Source organism: Peromyscus leucopus, chromosome 5 (genome assembly GCF_004664715.2).
Source record: "Peromyscus leucopus breed LL Stock chromosome 5, UCI_PerLeu_2.1, whole genome shotgun sequence".
NCBI lineage: Eukaryota > Metazoa > Chordata > Mammalia > Rodentia > Cricetidae > Peromyscus > Peromyscus leucopus.
In genome coordinates, this window is record NC_051067.1 from 76764020 (window position 1) to 76785837 (window position 21818).

The following is a 21818-nucleotide window of genomic DNA, read 5'->3' on the forward strand; positions in this document are numbered from 1 at the left end:
CCCTGGGTAGTTGGCTAGGTTTCCAGAACCAGGCATGGTTTCCCTCTTGCTGAGTGGGCCTGAAGTCCAATTAGAGAGCTATTAGTTACAAATTTTATTTTATGTATATGAGTGTTTTGCCTGTATGTCTGTGTACAGCATGCATGCCTGGAACCCACATAGGCCAGAAGAGGGAGCTAGAGTCCCTGGAACTGGAGTAACAGTGGTTGTGAGCTGCCATGTAGGTGCTGGGAATTGAACTTTGATCTTCTGGAAGTATAGTAAGTGTTCTTTACTGCTAAGCTATCTCTTCAGCTCCCCATCCTGTAACTTTATTTTTTTAAGCCCATCTTCTCTTAATTTGACAGTAAAAAATGATTCTTAAATTTAATAATCATCCAAAGTTACCTTAACAAATAAATCTCAACTATGACTATTTTATCTGGGAAGTAGTAAAAATAGGACATGTCTACTCTGTTCTAGGAAGGGCATGTAAATGCTGATGCCCAAAGGAACCTAAATGTTCTATATTTATACACTTTAGAAATTGAGGCAAGCAAGAAAATCAAAACAGGAGTTTTTATTTGTAGTTCAAGGGTTAAATACTTTTAAAGTGCCAAATCTGGATTAAGCACATGAGAATTCTTACATGATTTGGAAGTTGACCTCTAATAAAAATCTACTGCTTAAAAAAACAAGTTTAGGTAGTACTCACTATACGTGCACCCTCATCATTAGCTTGCTGGGCTTTTTAAGCCAGTAAACCACTCTCAGAAATATAATCAAAAGTATATTAAAAAGCTTAGTAAAGAAGAGCATATAACTAGTAGAGGTATATAAAACAGGTAATTGATGGTGCAGGAAGCTAAAAAGACATCCCAGGTCAGCTTGTTTTCTTATTGTGGTTCAGACTCAAATAATTCTCAAAACTCAAGATATGGTACCCCAATATTTATAATTTCTGTAATGTACATCGTTTCTTTTAACTTAAAAAAACATTATAAAAGTGAAAGCAAAGACGCTTTCTCTCTGGCATCACCCTGTGTGCTGCTAACCAGCACTGTTTATTAAGAATGCACAGTAATTACATATTTTGCAGGTGCCAACAAAGCCTGGTAACAAAAAGCGGTAGGATAGCAGTGTTATATAAATTAAAAAGGGAGGGGTGGAAACCATAATGTAAACAAAATTATAGCATTACATTTTAGGTAAGAACAACTAACAAGCTCTGCATGGAACATCTAGGCTGATGTTTAAGACTGTGTGGCTTTTAAAAGCTAAGCAGGTAGGGAACAAGAAGCCAAGGATGAACACTGGGCTAGGAGTTCAGAGACATGGGGTGCTACTTCCTCTTTAGAGTTTAGTCTTCTCATTACAAAACTAGACTAGATCATCTCTCTGGGATCTTTAAAAAGAGCAAAACCTAAAGTTCCTTCTGTCCATAGTCAATGTGAATCAGGCATATTTCTTTTAGTATTTGCATAAAGAAACATGGACATACAGCAGACATCATTTCGCAATGAAGTGTAATCTCTGACTGTAATTATTATTATACAATCTCTGACTGTATTATTACTGGAATGACAACCAGGCTTTTCTCATCTTCTCTCAGCAGCTGACATGCTCTGGAAACAAGCAAGCACCCTCATTAGGTAGTAACAGAACCGCAGAAGCATTTGGTGCAGACTGCGGCTCCTCAATGCTTAGTGACTACACAAAACACAACTGGGAACCAGTTAAGAGCTCTGTGATGTGAAACGTGAATATCCTTTGGTTTTTGTGAAATATTTATATTGAATATCCCTCCTCTGCAAAAGGAATAGCACAGTTTCTTCCTGTGTCTTTGAGATAGTGAATAAGTAGGTTGTATCTGTGGCCACTGGGGCTGACAGCTACGCTAAGCTTGGGATGGAAGATAGCAATGCTGACATCACACAGCTGGTCTGTAGCATTCTCTGGCACTGCAGAGTTTTACCACCTTCCTCTTTTACATTGTTTATCAGAGAGCTTGTTTAACACTGGGTACTCTGTAGGGTGTAATAACTCACATAAGATAGCTAAATTTCATGTCTGTCATTATTAAATTTATGGCTTTCACTTTAGCCTCTGAATATAAGTGTTTTCTACTGTGAAAAGGAACAACTTTCAGGTTAGTGGTCAGAGAACTTAGAATCAAATGACCATCCAAGCTTCTCTTGCTGAGTTGCATGAGATCATGCAAACCTACAATGTTGTAAAGTCTAGTGTTTTCTACAAACACCTGTGTTTTATAAGTCTTTTCAAATTCCTTTCAAATAGGATACAGTGTTAAAAATAAAAATATAACTACAAGTGATAATGATGTACAAAATCATACTATAAGCTCTATAATCTAAAAATTATGGATGAGTATGACAACTATTTTTACAATGGATATAATTTTACACAGGAAATATGTTAATTTTTCTTTCATGAGAAAGAACTTCATGAGATCACAGTAGTCAATTTAAGTATTTACTATGCTCTTGGGACATTTACTCACCTAAGTCACCTAATAAAATGCCTACTTAATAGTTAACGAAAGAACATAGTTATCTAATCTTTCTCTGGATAGTTAGCTCAGTGATTACTACGTTTTGAAATTCCTTTTACTTTTCCAAGATCTATTTTTAAGAAGCAGGAATGTTTACTGACTTCAAAAAGTTAAATAATGATTATGCTAAGTGCAAGTTTTCCTATCTTCTTGATATCATTTCCTTTTTAAAAATAAAAGTGTCATACAGAGAACACTTTGGGCAGAAAGTACATCACATTGAAGGTCACAGTTTTCAGCAATCTCAGAGATCAGATTTATGTAGTACTTAAAAGAATTAATAAAATCTAGTGAAACCTGAACTTTTCATTTCATTGAAAATTTAGTTCGATACAGAAAACGAGAATTTACCTCTTTAAAATGAAATTATTCATATTATTTATAATTAAATATATGGATTCTTCCCCATTCCATCTTATCCAAAGTATTCCTGATATAAATAATATAATTGAAGGATTATGCAACAATGTATACTTTAATATAAGATTTCTGTTGTGATTTGGAACAATAAATACCACATAGTGAAAAACTTATCAGCAACTAAATACAGCAGCAAAAGAAATAAAAAGCTTATGTACACATCACCATGACCAAGGTCTTTATAATAGTCTATAGTACAGTCCCATCACAGCGTATTTCTACACAAAGCCTCTGATGTGTGAACATTCAAAGAAATCTGTCTTGTATGTCTTAAATCTCGGTTTAATAAAGTTTGTACAGTATCAAATAATATCAAAAGTCTAAAAAAACACAATGAGTTTTGATATCATGTTTATAAATTATTGTTTTATATAATTTACAAAACATAAGGTCAAAAGTGCTTTTAAAAAAAGCTGAAGCTGCTATTCTTGATGATAATGGCTAGAAAAATGCACTTTTCCAAGCAGAAGCTATGTAAAGGCTCACATAGTTTCTTAGAGAATTTAAGTTTCCACTAACCATGGTTACCATGTGTCAAAGACAAACCAATACCAAGAGAACAAATAAATCTTTCTGAAAGATGATAGGGAACATAGATCTGACAAGAAGCTCTGCATGGAGCCATAATTAAAGGCCTGCCCACAAGAGAGTTCTAGGATCCTGATTACTGGGATGAATGGCTGTCACTGAATGAGACCCAACAACTGCAGAGGTTGCTACACGTTTTTAATCTTTCTCAAATTTCCACTCCTGACTAACTGGTAATAATATACCCCAGGATTATTACTTTTCTAGTATAACTAAGACGAAGCATGATTTAAAGGTGATAAATCATGTCATCTATTACTTCCCCCAGAAAAACAGGACTAAAGATGCAGTTATTAAAGACAATAGTATAGGAGTGATTCAGGGAGAAATGAAATATGACTGTGTCTTAAACTGCCATTCATCACAGCAGTAGCCATATTCTACACATAAGAGCAAATACATGCCCATGCTGAATTAAGCAACACATTATCCCCTTAATGAAGGAAATAAAAATGGTAAAACTATAGGCAAATAAAATATATTAGAGAAAAGAAAGACAAAAGGAATATGAAAAAAATCTTCTTTTAAATTTACTGTGGGATCAAACTGATGGGGCTGTGTGAATAAGAACAGTATCCTGATATCAATACTTCCAGGCTGCTGAGCCTGGCTCAACATGACCACTCACTTCTCAACTGCTATTGAACTGTTGGTATTTTGTAGATAAGATGCCAAGCAACAGATGATGACTTTTTCCACTGAATACATTAAGTTCCTTGGTTGGTTTCACATATATAGATTGCCTGAGATAATAAAATCATCAGCATTATGATAAATTATGAAGGTCTTTCTAATTTGACAGAACAAGATTGGCTGCTGAGACAGAATGAGTGTTGGTGTAGGCTGCATACACATACTTAATAATTAATGCCTTTAGTTGACAATTAGAAGTCAATGGATATGGATGCTTGGGCAGAATCATCCCGCCCTCTGACATAAATCTCACAGGGGATCTCTTCCATCACTCTGTCCTCTAGAGCCTGTTCTGGGCACTCATGCGCTTGTTTGAAAGTGTAGCTGCTTTTTTTGAAGGTGCTATTAAATGTTTTCATGGGCTGCGGTTGTGCAAAATCATTTCGGAAGGGAAGTTCCATGGAACTGAGGTTGGTCCTGCTTTGTTTGACACTGGATGCTTGAGATCCACAGTGGTGGTCATGAATGCACCGGGAGGCCGTGGAGGAGCGCCGCATCTTCTGGTAGTTGTCAAGTTCTTCTGACAAGTCTGCCAGGTCTGCAGAAATCTCTTTCTCTCTTAGTGAAAATAGTTCATAATGAGGAGGATCAAATACTTCTTGGAACCCAGTTTTATTAAATGCAGTTTTGCAAGCCATAACCTTTTTCCGGGGCTGTTTCACTTGTACTAAAATAGAAATAATGAGAAGAACCAAGACAATCCCTGATGTAATGCCAATAATTGTCCCATGAGTTTTAGTGATCTGTTCAAATAGTCCAGCTTTCTTCTTCTCTGTAACAAAGAAATGTTGAGGTTTTCACAATTCATTAATAAGTTCCAGCACAGATTGACTAGATATTTTTAGGTAAAACAGGATATTTGGTTCAAATATATCAGAGATAATGCAACTGAAGAATTGGTTTTTAAAACCAATAGAAAATACTATTATGATTTTTGAGTCAAGTAACAAATCATGATATAGCTAGCTAGAAACAGAAAAACTAAAGTGCTTGTTCCTTACTCAAAAGGTTCACAATTACCTATAATCTTCAAATTATAGCAATATAGAAAATGTCAAAAACAAATACTCCTGATGTATCAAGTTTAGTTTTCTGCTATAAGGCAGATTCAACTGCTATGTTGATTCCTATCTGCAGGATCAGACTAACAATCCAGGTGTACCACCATGGTCTACTGTTTTGGAATGATAGATAAGTGCATGCCAAGTAGTTAGTGTTACCCTCAGATTACATCAGCTTCCTATAGTAAGATATTTATGTATTCAACTCTTAGTAAGTTGAAAGACAGATACGTTTTATTTTTCCAACTGATGGGACAACCAAGTTTCAGTATCTAATACCTCTCATCATCATATTTGCCTTTCAGAGTATATGTTAGAAATAGAAGTAACTTGATGAAGAGAGAAAAAAAAGAAGCATTCTATAATGCATTGCTTTTACATCACTGTGATAACCTATGAGTTGGTCTTATTAGTTCTTCCATTCTCGAGGCTATCCTCTAAACTATCTAACTACATAGTTCAACAATAATGTAATACAGGGTATAAAATACAAAGACACACTTCTGAATAACTTGACAATATACTCTACAAACAAAGAAAGGCTTTTGTTGAATATTTCTTTTATAACATCCCAGAAGTCAATCATCCTTTAAAAATGTTATTATGACAGGTGGTGGTGGCGCATGCCCTTAATCTCAGCACTCTAGAGGGAGAGGCAGGCAGATTTCTGAGTTTGAGGCCAGATTGGTCTACAGAGTGAGTTCCAGGACAGTTAGGGATACACAGAGAAACCCTTCTTTGGAAAAAAAAAATGTTATTATGTGTCTAGCTCTGCTAAACAACTATGCTAAGCACACCAGTAGAAAAAGACATTTTAGTTCCTTTCTTATGAAAAGAACCCCTACTCCTCATAGAAATGCTGGCATTTGCATCAGACTTACCTTTACAGTGATTCTCATCCCAAGGGTATGCACAGTTTTGAACACCATTACAGACCAAAGAATTGTTGATGCACATGTTGCTATGGCAAAAGAAAGTGCTGCTTGTACAGGGAGCTGTAGAAAGAAAGAAAGCCAGTGTTGTTAAGAACAGAGACATACAGACTACAAACCCATCTTCATTTACTTTGACTTAAGATTTTAACTTTAGTCTGGTGTGGAGGTGTATGTCTTTAATTCCAGCACCCAGGAGGCTGAGGCAGGAGGATCTCTGTGAGTTTAAGGCCAACCTGGTCTACAGAGTAAGTTTCAGGGCAGCCAGGGTTATGTAGAGACCCTGTCTAAAAATAAATACATAAAGAATTTGACTTTATAAGAGTAATTTCTTAGCTTAGAGACCTTTCCATGAACACACCGTAACACACAACCAGGAAGACAAAGGCCAATATTCTATAATGCTGGCTCATACAACATTTTGAATGCTGGGCACCAAAAGGTTATTTTCAGTGTAACGACAATACAAGTATAGTATATACCCCATACTTCTCAAGGATTTCTACACAGGTGAGAAAAAAATTTCAAGACTTTGTAAGACCATGCTGGCAATTGTGGTGACTAATTATGAGCTGATGAGATTAGAACTGCCTAGGAGACAGACCTTTGGACATGTTTGTGAGGATGCTTTTAGAAAGGTCTAACTGAGGTGTCACTGGCTGGAGCCCCTCACTGAATGAAAAGGAGAAGGCAAGTGTGGCACCAGTGTTGTTTCCGCTTCCCGACCTTGGACATCATTTGGCCGCTGCCTCTTGTGTCTGCTGTCCTAACTTCCTTACCACGAAGGACTGTCTCCTTAAACCCCGAGCCGGAATAAACCTATACCTTCTGAAGTTACTGTTGTCAGAGCAACAAGAAAAGTCACTAATACAGAGGCCATGGAGACGTTAGGAACCTTCTGTGCTGCAGGTGGAAAATAAGCCATAAGATGTTGTGGAAAACTGGCTCCTTCTCAAAAATCATCTCATGATGTAGAAATGCTACTGCTACCAATAGTACTCTGTAGGAGCTCAAATTGGTATTTGAATACTAGTGGAGGGCAGTATTAATCACCAGTCAACAGGCAGAAGCAACCCCTCTGTCCAGCAATGGCTAAAAGAAACCACGACAATAGAATATTAAGACAAGAAAAGAAATTCCTGTATATATGGCTGAGAGCTGATAACATTATGCTAAGCACAATGAGGCAGCTATTTCAGTTCCCATAGCTAGACAGTAATTATTATATGACAAATACATATGACTTCATTTATATGAGCTACCTAAGCAAATTCAGAGATCAAAATAGAACCAAGCTTATCAGGTACTGGGGGATGAAAACAGTATTTAAAGGGAAGAGTTTCAGTTTGGAAAGATAAAATGCTTAGGAGGGGCTGGTGAGATGGCTCAGTAGGCAAGGGTGCTTGGTGTGCAAGACTATTGAGTTGAGTCCAATCCCTTGAACCTACAGGTGAAAGAGGAGGACCTATTCCACAAAGGTGTCCTATGCCCTCCCAACACATGCTGTGGTACAAGCTCATCCTCCACACCCACTGTGGTTTGTACATATGTGTGAGTGCAAAGTTCTGGGACTGGGGATGAATATGGCTTAGTGGAAGAGTACCTGTCTAGCACAAATGAGGCCCTGATTTTGGTTCAGAATGAAAACAAACAAACAAACAAACCGTATTTTGTGTTACTAATTTTTTGCCAGGATAAAATCCATTCTTTAGAATTACAAAATAGGGGCCTTTTATTCAAAGACTTATACACATATAGAGAAGACAGACCATGTATTTTCACACTCTGTAGTTAGTTCTTTCAAGTGGGAATGTCTCCTTTCCTTAAGGGTTGCTATAATTTTTGCTTTTCAAGATAATCTTTTTTTCTTCTTGGTTTTCTGAATCAGGTTATCATCCTGTAGTCCAGGCTGACTTCCAAACTGCAATCCCCCTGCCTCAATCTCCCAAGTGCTGGGATTACAGGTGTGAGCCCTTATGCCTAGTTCAAGAAAATCTTTAACGTTTTCCCATATATGAGAAATGCCCTTTATTCTCCTAAATGTCTAGTCCCTCTGGTGTGCTTTTTAAATGTTCCATGCCTCTCTCTCTGATGCCTTCTCATATCCAGGTGAACATTTATTATGCTGGGTCATGATGCAATGTGCTTGCTTCTGCTAAGGTAAAACTTTAGACTGCAGAAAAAACTGAGCACAACAGACAGTATCATGTGATCCAAAGTAAACACACACACACACACACACACACACACACACACACACACACACACACGAAGTCAAGGAGACAGGCAGCTTAATATTTTCCACCTAGACTGTAGAGGTATTACAAAGCCTGCCAAACTCAATTGTTCTAACTTCTAAAAATTGTAACTTTTCAACTGTATAAAATGTATACCCCACCTAAGACTATATATTTTCTTTTTAGAAAATATATTATTTTTCAAGGAAGAACTGAATATTGTAATATATAATACTGACATATATAGATACTTATTTATATTAATATATTAAAGTTTCTTTTCAGTGGGCTTTGGTGGTGCATGCCTTTAATCCCAGCACGCAGGAGTCAGAAGCAGGTGAGTCTCTGAGTTTGAGGCCAGCCTGGTCTACAGGGGGAGTTCCAGGACAGTCAGAGCTACACAGAGAAATCCTGTCTCAAAAAACAAAAACTAAACCAAACCAAAACAATCAGATCCAACAAACAAAAACCAAACAAAGTCCTAAAAGTTTCTTCTCAAGGTGAAAGAAAGGTCTAAAAATGTACTAGATTAATAAATAAGTTTTCTCTCTAATTACACTGTCTTTTAAAAATAAGTATAAAATAAGTAAAATAACAATTGTAGAGATCCACAGATGTTTCCTAGTGAGAACTTACTCAGAATCCGAGAATCTGGGCTTGCTTAACCCATCAGGGCTGCATAAGGGGATGAATGACCATGGGCGTGGTTACCAGGTATTTGGAAGGGTCTATACTTGGCTGTGCAGTGTGCTTTGATCTAGCAAGGCAGAGGTCTTTTGTTCCACCTGTTGGCATTGTTGTAAAAAGCCCCCCCCTTTTTTGTTTATCTATCTTTGTTTTGTGAGTCTTTTTTTTCATTTTTTAAATTTATTTATTAAATTTAATTTTACATATCAGCCACGGATTCCCTTGTTCTCCCCCCTCCCACCAGCCCACCCCCCATTCCCATCTCCTCCAGGGCAAAGCCACCCCCCCAAGGATTGAGTTCAACCTGGTAGATTCAGTCCAGGCTGGTCCAGTCCCCTCCTCCCAGGCTGAGCCAAGTATCCCTGTATAAGCCCCAGGTTCCAAACAGCCAGTTCATACACTGAGGACAGGACCTGGTCCCACTGTCTGGATGCCTCCCAAACAGATCAAGCTAATCAACTGTCTTATTTATCCGGAGGGCCTGATCCAGTTGGGGGCTCCTCAGCTATTGGTTCATAGTTCATGTGTTTCCTTTCGTTTGGATATTTGTCCCTGTGCTTGTAAAAAGCCCTTTTGAAGAGGCAGAAGAGACTGTTGGGTTTAGATCTAGGTCTTTCCAAAGCTGTCCTGTGTTTCTATTTTTCTCCTCTTCACTATCTTTCTATCTAAAAGTTTCCTATCCCTCTCTTCCCTCCTCATAGGAACCTTTTTAAAAGGTGGAAGTTGGCCTCCCACATACAATAAACTTCATTAAAATATAGCCAGGGCTGTATTTTTTTTTTCCTCTAAAGAGTGTAGTTTTGGGTAATTTTGGAATGTCTGTCTGGTCATGGTCTACTCCTGCACAGTACAGTAATATAACTGGCATCTTAGTGCCCACCAGCCACAACTTAATCTTTGCCAGGCTAACTCTCAGTATGGGCGGGGAAACAGGTAATTTTTGGGCTCTCAGAAAACCCCAAACAAAACCTGGAAGTGTAGTTGAATGGAAACTATCCAAATTCTTTGCTATGAAGGCTGACTCCCCTATAAGGTATCATTCACTAAGATTCCTGTGCAGTTGGTAATTAATCCATGATTAATTATCACAAGCTACAGTCTGTTTCAAGAAACAAATAAATAAAAATTGCTGGGCATTATAGAGACAACTGTAATCCCAGCACTTGGGAGGCAGACATGGCATGAATGCAGTAAATGTGAAGTCAGTATGGGCTGTGTAACCTGTTTCCATGAGACCCTGTCTCAAGAATAAACAAAGGCTTGACAGCATACAATGCATTCCATAGTTCTTGGTTCTAAGAGCTGATAGAGCAATGAAATCAGCAGTCCCAGTAATGTGGATCCTTTTGCTTTTAACAGAAGTGCAAAAAAAGGTACATATCTAAGAAGAGATTTACTACACTGCTAACTTGTAAAAACACTATCACTTAAAGCATTACTTAAGCAAGATTTATGATCATTCATTCATTCATTCATTCATTCATTCATTCAGTTTTGGGTGCTGGAGATTGAACTCAGGGCCTTGTTCATATGAGACAAGTATACAAGCATTCTTGTCAATTGAGCCTCTACTCCAGTGTCAAGATTCTATGATTCTTCAAAGTGCTTGGTGGCTTCAAAGCCCATCATGAGATGGGAGGCATTAGTGATATAATTAAGCCACTGGACTGAAGGTTTTCAATGAAAAAGCACAATTGCATTTTATTTACTTTGTAAAATTTGCTAGTGTATTTACTTTAGTTGTGTCATGGATATTATAAAACTGTATCTATGATGAATGCACTTTAAGTATAAAGAATGGACTAAAGAAACAGCAATTTTCACAAACTGTATCATACACAATGTAAATCATATTTTAATTCTACAACCTATCTTCTATAGTTCACAACTAGAGATTCAGAGGAGCTAAGTCATTTTTAAAAGACAAGTTGAATGAGTCTATAAACCTCATTATGTCTCTTTGGTATTCTGATTTACTTTAGAACATCATGCGACCACATTTTCATGGCTCTTTCTAACATCAAAGGTGTTGTAAAAGATAGGTTCTCTGCTTTGTATTCCTCATATATTTAACACTTTTAGGGAAATACTTTTAGTTTTTATTATAGATTATTTAATTACATTTTAATTAATGTATGTGGGTATGTATGTCACAGCACAGGTGTGAGGTCAGAGAACAACTCGTAGGATCTCGTTCTCTACTTCTACTATATAGATCCTGGGCATCAAATTTAGGTTATCTGACTTGATAGCAAGCACCTTTACCTGCTAAGCCATCTTGCCAGCCCATTAGCACAGGTTTTTCTTTTACAACTGTTCTCTGCATTATTTAAATTAACCAGAAGAATGCACTGACATAGTCAGACTGCTTTGAATAAAATTGTGAGTTACATATTTTTAATTAGTATATACTAATTATATAAAATAACTTGTTTCATTGTGATAACAGTATTCATAAAATAGCTGTGTGGTGATATTATGTTCCCCAAAATATTGTGCACCCCAATAAACTTATCTGGGGGTCAGAGACAGAACAGCCACTATATTAAACATAGGTTTAGGCAGTGGTAGCACACACCTTTAATCCCAGCATTCAGGAGGCAGAGATCTGTCTGGATCTCTGTGAGTTCAAAGCCACACTGGAAATAGGAGGCATGGTGACACAGGCCTTTAATCCCAGGAAGTGATGGCAGGAAGCAGAAAGGTATATAAGGTGTGAGAACCAGGAACTAGATCCTTTTTAAGCTTTTAGCTTTTAACAGCAGTTCAGCTGAGATTCATTCGGATGAGGACTCAGAGGCTTTCAGTACGAGGAAACAAGATCAGCTGAGGAATTGGCAAGGTGAGGTTGGATGTGGCTTATTCTCTTTCTCTGATCATTCGGCATTCACCCTAATACCTGGCTCTGGATTTGTTTTTATTAATAAGACCTTTTAAGATTAGTGTTACAAACATAGGTAATAAAAGAAAAAAAACATATAAATTGACCTTTACTTAAATTAAAAACTAATTTATATTGCTGGGTGTGGTGATGCATGTCTTTAATCCTGGCATTGGGAGACAGAAGGAGAAAGGGAGTTCTCAGAACTCTGTGAGTTAGTGGGCAGCCTGAACTACATAGTGAATTTCAGGCAAACCAGGGCTAAATAGTGAGATTTTTGTCTCAAAATAACAAACCTTAAGAACTGTCAAAATACCAAGATAACATACAGAATGTGAAAAATATTTATCTGATAAGGGAATGATAATAAACATATATAATTCTTACAACTTACTAACAACCCAATTTAAAAATGAGTAAAAGGCCTGAGTAGACATCTCTCCTGAAAAAGCCTATACTAAGTAGCTCATGAAAAGATGTTCATGAATCAAACCTCCAATGAAATTCCATTTTTCATACAGTGAGGGGTTATTATTAAAAAAAAAAAATAGAAAAACTGCTCAAGTGTTGCAAGGTTGTGGAGAAACTGGAACTCACTCCTGGTGGTATAGAAGGGTATAGCAATTGTAGAAAAGTGTGTTGGTTCCTTAGAAATTTAAACATGTATTTATCATATGAGCTAGCAAAAAAATTAAAAGCAGGAACTATGACCTGGTACCCCAATATCTGCAGTATCATTCTTCATAATAGCCAACAGGTACAAACAACAAAAGTCTCTATCAGTAAGTTTTAAGAACATCATGATAGCTGGGCTGTGGTGGCACACGCCTTTAATTCCAGCACTTGGGAGGCAGAGCCAGGCGGATCTCTGTGAGTTCCAGGCCAGCCTGGGCTACAGAGTGAGTTCAAGGAAAGGCAAAAAGCTACACAGAGTAAACCCTGTCTTGAAAAACAAAAACAAACAAAAGAACAACATGACGAACAAATACTGCTATGATTTGAATATGAAATGCTCCTCACAGGCTTATGTTTTAAATACTACATTCCCAGAAAGAGGTGCTATAAGAAGAGCTTGAGGATTAGGTAGGATGTAGGACCTAGCTAAATAAACACTAAGTCATGGGAGGTGGGTATATTATCTCTAGCCATTTCCTGTAACTACTACTTCCTGGTTGTCACAAATGAATGGTTCTCCTCTGTGACATGCTATCACCCCCATGATTCTCTGTCCGAGTGAATGGAGACAAATGATCAGGGACTGAACACTCTCAAACAATAATCCAGTATAAACCCTTACTTCCTATGTTGTTTCTGACAGGTATTTGGTCACAGGGATGCAATTATCATGTTTTAAAAAGAACACAATTCTGATATATGGAAAAGCTTTAAAGTATTAAACTAAGTGAAATAAACCAAAAGTAAATGGCAAACATTGCATAATCCACTTATGTGAGTTACTATTATTAACAGAGACAGCGGAGGAGAGTAGAGCTTACCAGGACTAGGGAGAGCAAAATAAAAAAAAAATGGCTATTTAATGTGAGGAATTTCAGTTTTGGATGACAAAAATGTCTCTGGAGATGGATAATGGTGTGGTAGTTTGAATAAGAAAAACCCTATAGGCTCATACATTTGAATGTTTAGTCATTAGGGAGTGGCACTATTTGAGAACCATTAGAAGGATTAGGAAGTGTGGCCTTATTGGAGGAAGTGTGTCCCTGGGGTTGAGCTTTGAGGTTTCAAAAGCCCATGTCAGGCCCAGGCTCTCTCTCTCAGCCTGTGGATCAGAGTGTAGCTCTCAGCTACTGCTCCAGCACCATGTGTGCTGCCATGCCCCCCAGCATGGTTATAATGAACTAACCCTCTGAAACTGTAAGCATGCCCCCAGTCAAATGCCTTCTTTTATAGAGTTGCCTTGGTCACAATATCTCTTCACAGCAACAGAACAGGGACTAAGATAATGGTAATAACTGTATAAGAAGATGAATGCACTTGAATGTTAAGCACTAATTTGTACACGTGAAAATGGTTGATGGTAAGTTTTATGTATATTTTACCATAGTATATATAAAAAAAGAACTGGATACAAATGAGATACTCTATTAGGATGTTCTTCACAGAGATAATGGCTAGCAGTTTTGAAATTATGTATATGAGTTGAAGAAATCAATCTGTTTTGGACAACTAGACAGGTTTTTCATATTAAGGAAAGGAAGCATGTCTCTAGAAATATGGTTAGCTCTAAAGCTGGAAAACGACAATGGGCCTGTTTTACCAAGGAATGCCATTAAATATAGGATTAAAAGGAATGACTGGACACTGAAGGAGACAGGAGGCAAACTCAAAGACTCATGGGGTTGAAGCTGGGATATTATACAACAAACACCAGGATTTTAGAGTGACAATAGTAATATATAATTATATAATAGAATAAATATCTATAAACTCACTGATGTATATAAATTGCTGTATAGCAATTTCTTCTGGGATAAAACCTCTATGTAAAGGGAAGCTCTTAAAGCCTAGACAGTAAACAACTCAGAGGCTTGAAGAAGTCTTTGGAACTGAGCATACACTCGTCCCCTCCCCCACCAAGGTTACATAAGAAGGACAGCTGAGAAATTCTCAGACCAGCTGAGCTGCCTGCAGGCTGTGCAGTGTGCTTCAGGTTTCCAGCTTGGTGAACTGTCACCTGTGCTGGAGTGGGCTTTGAGGATCTGCCATCTTTGACTCATTCCTGTTCTTGTACATAACCCTGGGAAAACTCACTGGCTCACAAAGTTGGGTCTTGGTAGTATCTTTACTTTGGTCTGTCACTGATTTTCTATTTGGAGTGAATAGACATTTGTTCATGTCTTCCTAGGAATAGTGTCACACAACAAATGAATATGTAATTGAGGGAAAGACTAGACTAGTTTCTCCTCACAAGCAAAATTATAATTAGAATATGCAGAAGGAATGATAGAAATTGAAAGTCATCATTAGGTAAACACTGAACAAATAACTACTGCAAGTTAAAGACAAAAATATTCAATGGATGCTAAAATTAGTTGTGAAAAGATATTTTCACAGTCCCCAAAAGACCAGCAAAGAGAAAAAAAGAGTAATTCTGTAATTGGGGAAAACTGACATAACATTAGGAAAATGGTAGAGTTAATATGGTAGCCAATCAGCATTAATAAGACAATCAGTATTCCATACCCAACTTCACTGACATGATGAACAGAGAAGGCACTTAGTATTCTAGATGAAATTCATGATCTCAATGACTCATTTGGAAAACATCACATAAACCCAAATTGGTGGCTAGTTTACTGAATCAGTAACTACTATACTTCACATGTCCAGATCACATGTAAAGACTGAGTAGCTGTCAGATGGATAAGACCAAGGACACTGGCAACTGAAAGCCATGTGGGAAACTAGATCATAAAAAGTCATTAAAGAAAGGGGAAAGCCATTAAGGGGGAAATTAGTCATATGAGGTCTATAGATTGGTTAATAGTGTATCAATGCTAATTTTCATCTTGTTTTTAATGATGTTAACATTAGGAAAGTCTAAATAAAAGTATAAAGTTTTTATTATTTTTATAAATCTCTGAAAATTCAAAACTATTTAAGAATAAAAAGTGAAAAAAATCTGTGGTGATATTTTGAACAAATAAAATTTGCCTGAAGATCAGAGGACAGAACTAGCCACAGAGTTAGCCATAGAGGTCAGGCAGTGGTGGCACACACCTTTAATCCTAGCACTCAAAGGGAGGCAGAGGCAGAGAGTCATCTGCATTTCTGTGAGTTCAAGGACACACTGGGCTACATGAGATTAATTCAGTCTACAAGAGAAAGAGGCAGGCAGTGGTGGCACACACCTTTAAGGGATCACACACCTTTAATCCCAGCACTAGGAAGGTTGAGACAGGAAGTGATATGGCTGGGCAGAGAAAGGAATATAAGGCAGGAGGAGACAGGAATTCAGGCTGAGGAGCTGGTGAGGTAAGAGGTGGTGACTGTAGCTTACTCTCTTTCTCTGATCTTTCAGCTTTCACCCTGATATCTGGCTCTGGGTTTTTATTATAAGACCACTTAGGATTCGTGCAACAAAAATCTTCAACGTGGTATGTAAACTTCTGGTGTCCAAGGTTTGCACAGTTTGCAGGAGTCAATAATTACCAACAAAGCTGAATTACTACAACTGATAACTTTTCTTTCTTTTTGAGATAGGGTCTCTGTATTATGCAGCTTGGCTGTCAAAGAACTCACTACATAGACCAGGCTGGCCTTGAACTCATAGAGATCTGTTTGCCTTTGCCTCCTGAGTGCTGGGATTAAAGGTGTGCTACCCCATGCCTAGCCTGATAACTCTTTTTAAGATAGAAAAATCCCCAGAGAAGACCCCACTTCTGAAGTCTCTTCTACTGACCCAGTGCTGCTATTCACATACCAACACTTTTTCCCCTGTCGTAGCAGTCAAAATTTTAAGAACAGGCGTCATGGCTGGGCGGTGGTGGCACACGCCTTTAATCCCAGCACTCGGGAGGCAGAGGCAGGAGGATCTCTGTGAGTTCAAGGCCAGCTTGGTCTCCAAAGCAGTTCCAGGAAAGGCACAAAGCTACACAGAGAAACCCTGTCTCGAAAAATCAAACAAACAACAAAACAAAAAAACCAACCACGCATCATAATTTCCTCATTTTGACATGCTTTTGGATGCACAGTTTTGTCAAAAATACATATTCATATTGATAAATATTACTCTGGGGCTGAAGAGATGGCTCAGTGGTTATGAACACTTGTTCTTGCAGAGGATCCAAGTTCAATTCATAGCACCCACATGACAGCTCACAACCATCCATAACTCCAGTTTTAACACCCTCTTCTGACCTCTGCAGGCTCCAGGTGTACAGTCATGTGAGCAAAGCACTCATATGCACATAGAATAAAATTATCTAAAAAAATTAAAAATAATTCCTCTGGATAATTCACTTGTTTATAGTAAAATTAATGTTGATACTTTAAAACTAAACAAGTTTCACTATATATTTAAAATTAGTGTTTTATGGCAAGTAAATTTCTGTTACAGACTGATTGATTACAATATTGATTGGACTCTGCATAAAGCGCCATAATCTGACTCCTACATTCTGCCCTGACCATCTTCACTCATGTATTAACTCACTGACATGGCATAGGGTTTGCTGTAAGTCAGTGGGGAAAAAATGTTCCTGTTGAGTTAAAAACTGCAGCGTGACAGTTTACAAAATGATGTTATAAAATAAAGTACTTTTTCTGCTAAAAAAAAAAAAATAGAAATTCAGTAGGCATCTTGTGAATGATTTACTTACGTTCCACAAAGGAAGTGAAGAGCATCCTAAACCTGCTAAGCCGACTGCCTTCATCTGCCCACATCCGAATCACTCCCACTCCTGTCTTCAGCATTACATCATTAGCCACAGTGCTGCAAAACTTGGCCTTCAGATTTTCAATGGCACTGCTTCCATCATAGACCGCCACAAAATTTCTCTTGCATTCATTTGAGTGTTCCATTTGGTAATCTAAGAACCTCAAATAAATCTGTAATATCAAAACACAGAATTTTAAAAAAATACTTAAAATTGTTCTATTTTAAGATTCATAGTCAATGTATTAGACTGAATTGTAACAACTGACTGAAAAACATAAAATAAAAATATCTAAAAAAATTAAAAACAATTCCTCTGGATAATTCACTTGTTTATAATAAAATTAATGTTGATGCTTTTAAAATAAACATGTTTTACTACATATTTAAAATTAGTGTTTTATGGCATGTACATTTCTGTTACAGATCAATATTGGACTTTGCATAAAGTGCCATAACCTTAGTAGTTAAAGATCTAAAAATAATAGTCTCATTTTTGGGTGTCTTAATAATGGAACTAAACATTAAGAAATCTAAAATTTATGTTTTATTTACAAAGAGGTGTTTATATTCTTATATAATCTCATTATAATGATAATTCCATGGTATTGATATATAAAAGAAATAAAAGAATTGTTCACAACTTTATTATTCCAACAGTCAATGTTATTAGTTGGTGCTTTCAGTTTTTTGTACATTCTATTACTTACTTATATCTATTTTCAAGGCAGCATCTCATGTAGCCTAGGCTGACCTTGAACTCAATATCTAGCCAATGGTGACCTTGGATTTCCGCTCCTCTTCTTTCCTCCACTCGGTGCTAAGATTACAGGCATATACCACCCCACTCAGTCTTACGCAATGCTAGGAATCAAACCCAGAGCTGCATGCATAGAAGACAAGTGCCTTGGCAGCTGAGTTGCATCTCTAGCCATTTCTGTACATCTCAAAACCTGAGCTTAACTATAAGATGCTCAAGATACATACACCCCATTTCTGTAATAACACATCACACATAACAACAATCATCTACAATCTTTATTGCAATCCTCACTCACATAGAACCCTATCATTTATTTATTCACAATTCCACTGCTACACATTTAAGCATTTTAAAAATTCTAATCTGTAAACAATACTTCCTACTTTTTTCCAGACAAAACATAGGATCTGTATTGTAAGGACTATTAGCATTTGCTTTATTCATTTTATAAAATTGCTATTGGGGACCAACTGATTTATTATTATTTATTACAATTTGGTTTCCTTTTATCTTAAGATTTTATTTACATTTTTATATTCTCAGCTACAAAGACTAAGCACTAATCTCTAACAGAACCTTATAAAGCAAGTGTTACTTATGGCAAAGAGATTCAACCTGCTCAGGGTCACAGAGAGCAAGAAGGTGAAAAAAAACATTTATTTTGATTTATGTGTACCTACATGTTTTTGTGTTTGTCATGTGTATGTGGGTACCCACAGAAGCCAGAAGAGGTTACCGGAAGCCCTGGAACTGAACTTACAGTGGTATGTACCACTAATACAGGTGTGGGAAACAGAACTGCAGTCCTCTGGAAGAGCAGCAAGTGCTCTTACCTGCTGAGTTATCTCCCCAGCCCCAAGGGCAAGGATTTGAACTTAAGTTGATCTGTGTTTAAAGTGTGTGTTCTTCAACTTTAAGGGAGGCCTTACATTCACATCCTCTCTCTCATTCTCTTTCTCTCTCTCTCTCTCTCTCTCTCTCTCTCTCTCTCACACACACACACACACACACACACACACACACCCCCACACACACTTTTTGTCTTTACTTGCTTTGATGGCTCTATAATTAAAAATTTCTGGTGTGAAAAGTAGTACTTCCTTGGACTTGTCACTGAACTCAACCTTCCAGATGTTACTCAGGAGGCAGTGGTATTCTTTATAACCTTAAAAGGCTTAATAAATCAAAACCGGGCTGGAGAGATGGCTCAGCGGTTAAGAGCACCGACTGCTCTTTCAGAGGTCCTGAGTTCAGTTCCCAGCAACCACATGGTGGCTCACAACCATCTGTAATGAGATCTGGTGCCCTCTTCTGGTCATACATGCTGTATACAAAATAAATAAAAATATCTTAAAAAAAAATAAATCAAAACCATGGCAAAACAGCATCAAGTTTTGATCTATTAATAACTTTAGTTTATTTGAAATTACCAATCTGGCACTTCCATGAGCATAGTGAGAAATTAATAAGATAGGTTTTGTAATATGAAAGTACAAAATCTTTGTGCATGTACCTAAACAAAAAAGAGACATTTTTCATGCTAGACATGGTAGCATAGGCCTACAGCCTCAGCTCTTTCTGTTTTTCCTCGTGTTCTACTTTTTATTCTCTATTTACTTAGATAAGTAAATAAGGAAGCAGGAAGATTAATTGGAAGTTGAAGGTTATCCTTTCCTATGCAGCAAATTCCTGACTAGCCTGGACTATGTGAGACTCTGTCTCAAACACCCCCAAACCAATCAAGCAAAACAGGCCTGGCATGGTGGTGCCCACCTGCAGTCCCGGCCCTTGAGATGTGCAGGCAGGAGTGCCAGGAACTCACACTTGCCTCACACGGCAAGTTCAAGAGTCATCCTGGGCTGCATAATGGCTCAATGAGAAATCAAAATGAAAACAATATTAATATTAAAATGTAATTAATTAATATTAATAAAACATTAATATTAAAAATAAAAAGTATATTAAAAAATTTTAAAAATTAATTTACTATTTGTGTGCATCTTGGTTGGTTTTTGTCAACTTGACCCAAACCTAGATGTATCTAGGAAACTGAAATGTCACCTGAGTAAATGCTTCCATCAGACTGCCTTTGGCAAGTCTGTGGGGCTTTTTCTTGTTAACGATAGATGTAGGAGGGCTCAGCCCACTGCAGGAGGTGCCGATTCTGGGCATGTGGTCCTCGGTGTATAAGAAAGCAAACTGTAAGGAGCAGGGCTCTGTGGCTTCTGCTTCGGTTCCTGACCTGACATCCTCAGTGACTGACTGTTACCTGAAGTGTTCAGATAAAATAAGCCCTTTCTAAGTAGACAGTGTAAGTAGCTCTCATAAATTTACTATTTATGCAATAAAAACACTGTTTTTGCTTCTAACACTACAATTGTCTCCTTCATTAGACTGTAAAGGCTTCATACAGGAGTATCATATACTAAATAATAATCTAGCATATTTTTGCTCAGAGAAGGTAATAATTAGGTTTTTAAACTATGAATTAGATCAGGATGGAGGGAGAGAGTACTGGGAAAGACAACTGGAATTTGGGGGCATCTCTAGGACAAACTAGAGAGCCAGTGCAATGGAAACTCCCCAGGAATCTATGAGGGTGACCCTAGCTAAGACTCCTAGCAGTGGGGGATATAGAGCCTGAACTGGCCATCTCCTGTAACCAGGCAAGATTTACAGTGGAGGGACTGATTCACCAACCCAGCCATACAACCTTCGACTTACAACTGTCCTGCCTACAAGATGTGCTGAGGGTAAAGGTGGCACAGAAACTGTAGGAGTGGCCAACCAATGACTAGTCCAGCTTGAGGCTCATGCCCACCCCTGACATTGCCTGGAGGGCCAGGGCTCTGAGGGTGGATAGCCCAGAGACCTAGGATAAAACCAAACATGACTGGCAAAAAAAAAAGAAAAGAAAAAAATAGTCAACGAAATGATTCCTAATGATATTCTGCTCTAGTCACAGACTGATGCCTAGCCCAATTGTCACCAGAGAGGCTTCATCCAGCAACTGATGGAACAGGTGCAGAGACCCTCAGCCAAACATTAGGCAGAGCTCGAGGAATCCTGCAGAAGAGAGGGAGGAAGGACTGTAGGAGCCAAAGGGGTCAAGGACACCACAAGAAAACCACTAACCGGGTCCCATAGACTGAACTGACAAACAGGGAGCCTGCAAGGAACTGACCTAGGCCCTCTCCACATTACAGCTGTGTAGCTTGGTCTCCTGGTGGCACTCCTAACAGTGAGAGCAGGGGCTGTCTCTGACTTTGTTCCTGCTTTAGGGACCCTTTCCTCCTACCAGGTTGCCTCATCCAACCTTAATATATGAGGAGGTGCCTAGTCTCACTGCAATTTGATACGCCATGGCTGGATGATGTCCATGGGAGGCCTGCCTGTTTCTGAAGAGAAAGGAGTGGATGGGGGAAAGGAGGCAGTGGGGGAGGAACTGGGAGGAGAGGAGGGAAAGGAAACGGCATTTGTATGTGAAAACAAACGAGCAAGCAAACACCCATGAATTAGAAGAACTAAATAAGTAGCAGCAAAACCAACACGATGTCTCAAGTGTTTACCGCCTCCTTTTCGTGGGTGGAGAGGTACTAGGTTACTTAAC

General features: G+C 38.0%; 1 protein-coding gene across 2 annotated transcripts in view; it reads right to left on the reverse strand.

Moving 5' to 3' along the window:
* Positions 1 to 540: 540 nt before the first annotated feature.
* Positions 541 to 21818, reverse strand: part of Neto2 (neuropilin and tolloid like 2) — a 64447-nt gene continuing 43169 nt past the window's right edge. For both annotated transcript variants that reach the window (XM_028893991.2, XM_028893990.2), the window contains exons 7-9: positions 17390 to 17618; positions 6195 to 6308; positions 541 to 5024 (exon numbers count right to left, since the gene is read on the reverse strand). In XM_028893991.2, the coding sequence (XP_028749824.1) occupies positions 4444 to 5024; positions 6195 to 6308; positions 17390 to 17618 (924 nt within the window). In that variant the 3' untranslated portion in view covers positions 541 to 4443. The remainder of the gene's footprint in view (positions 5025 to 6194; positions 6309 to 17389; positions 17619 to 21818) is intronic.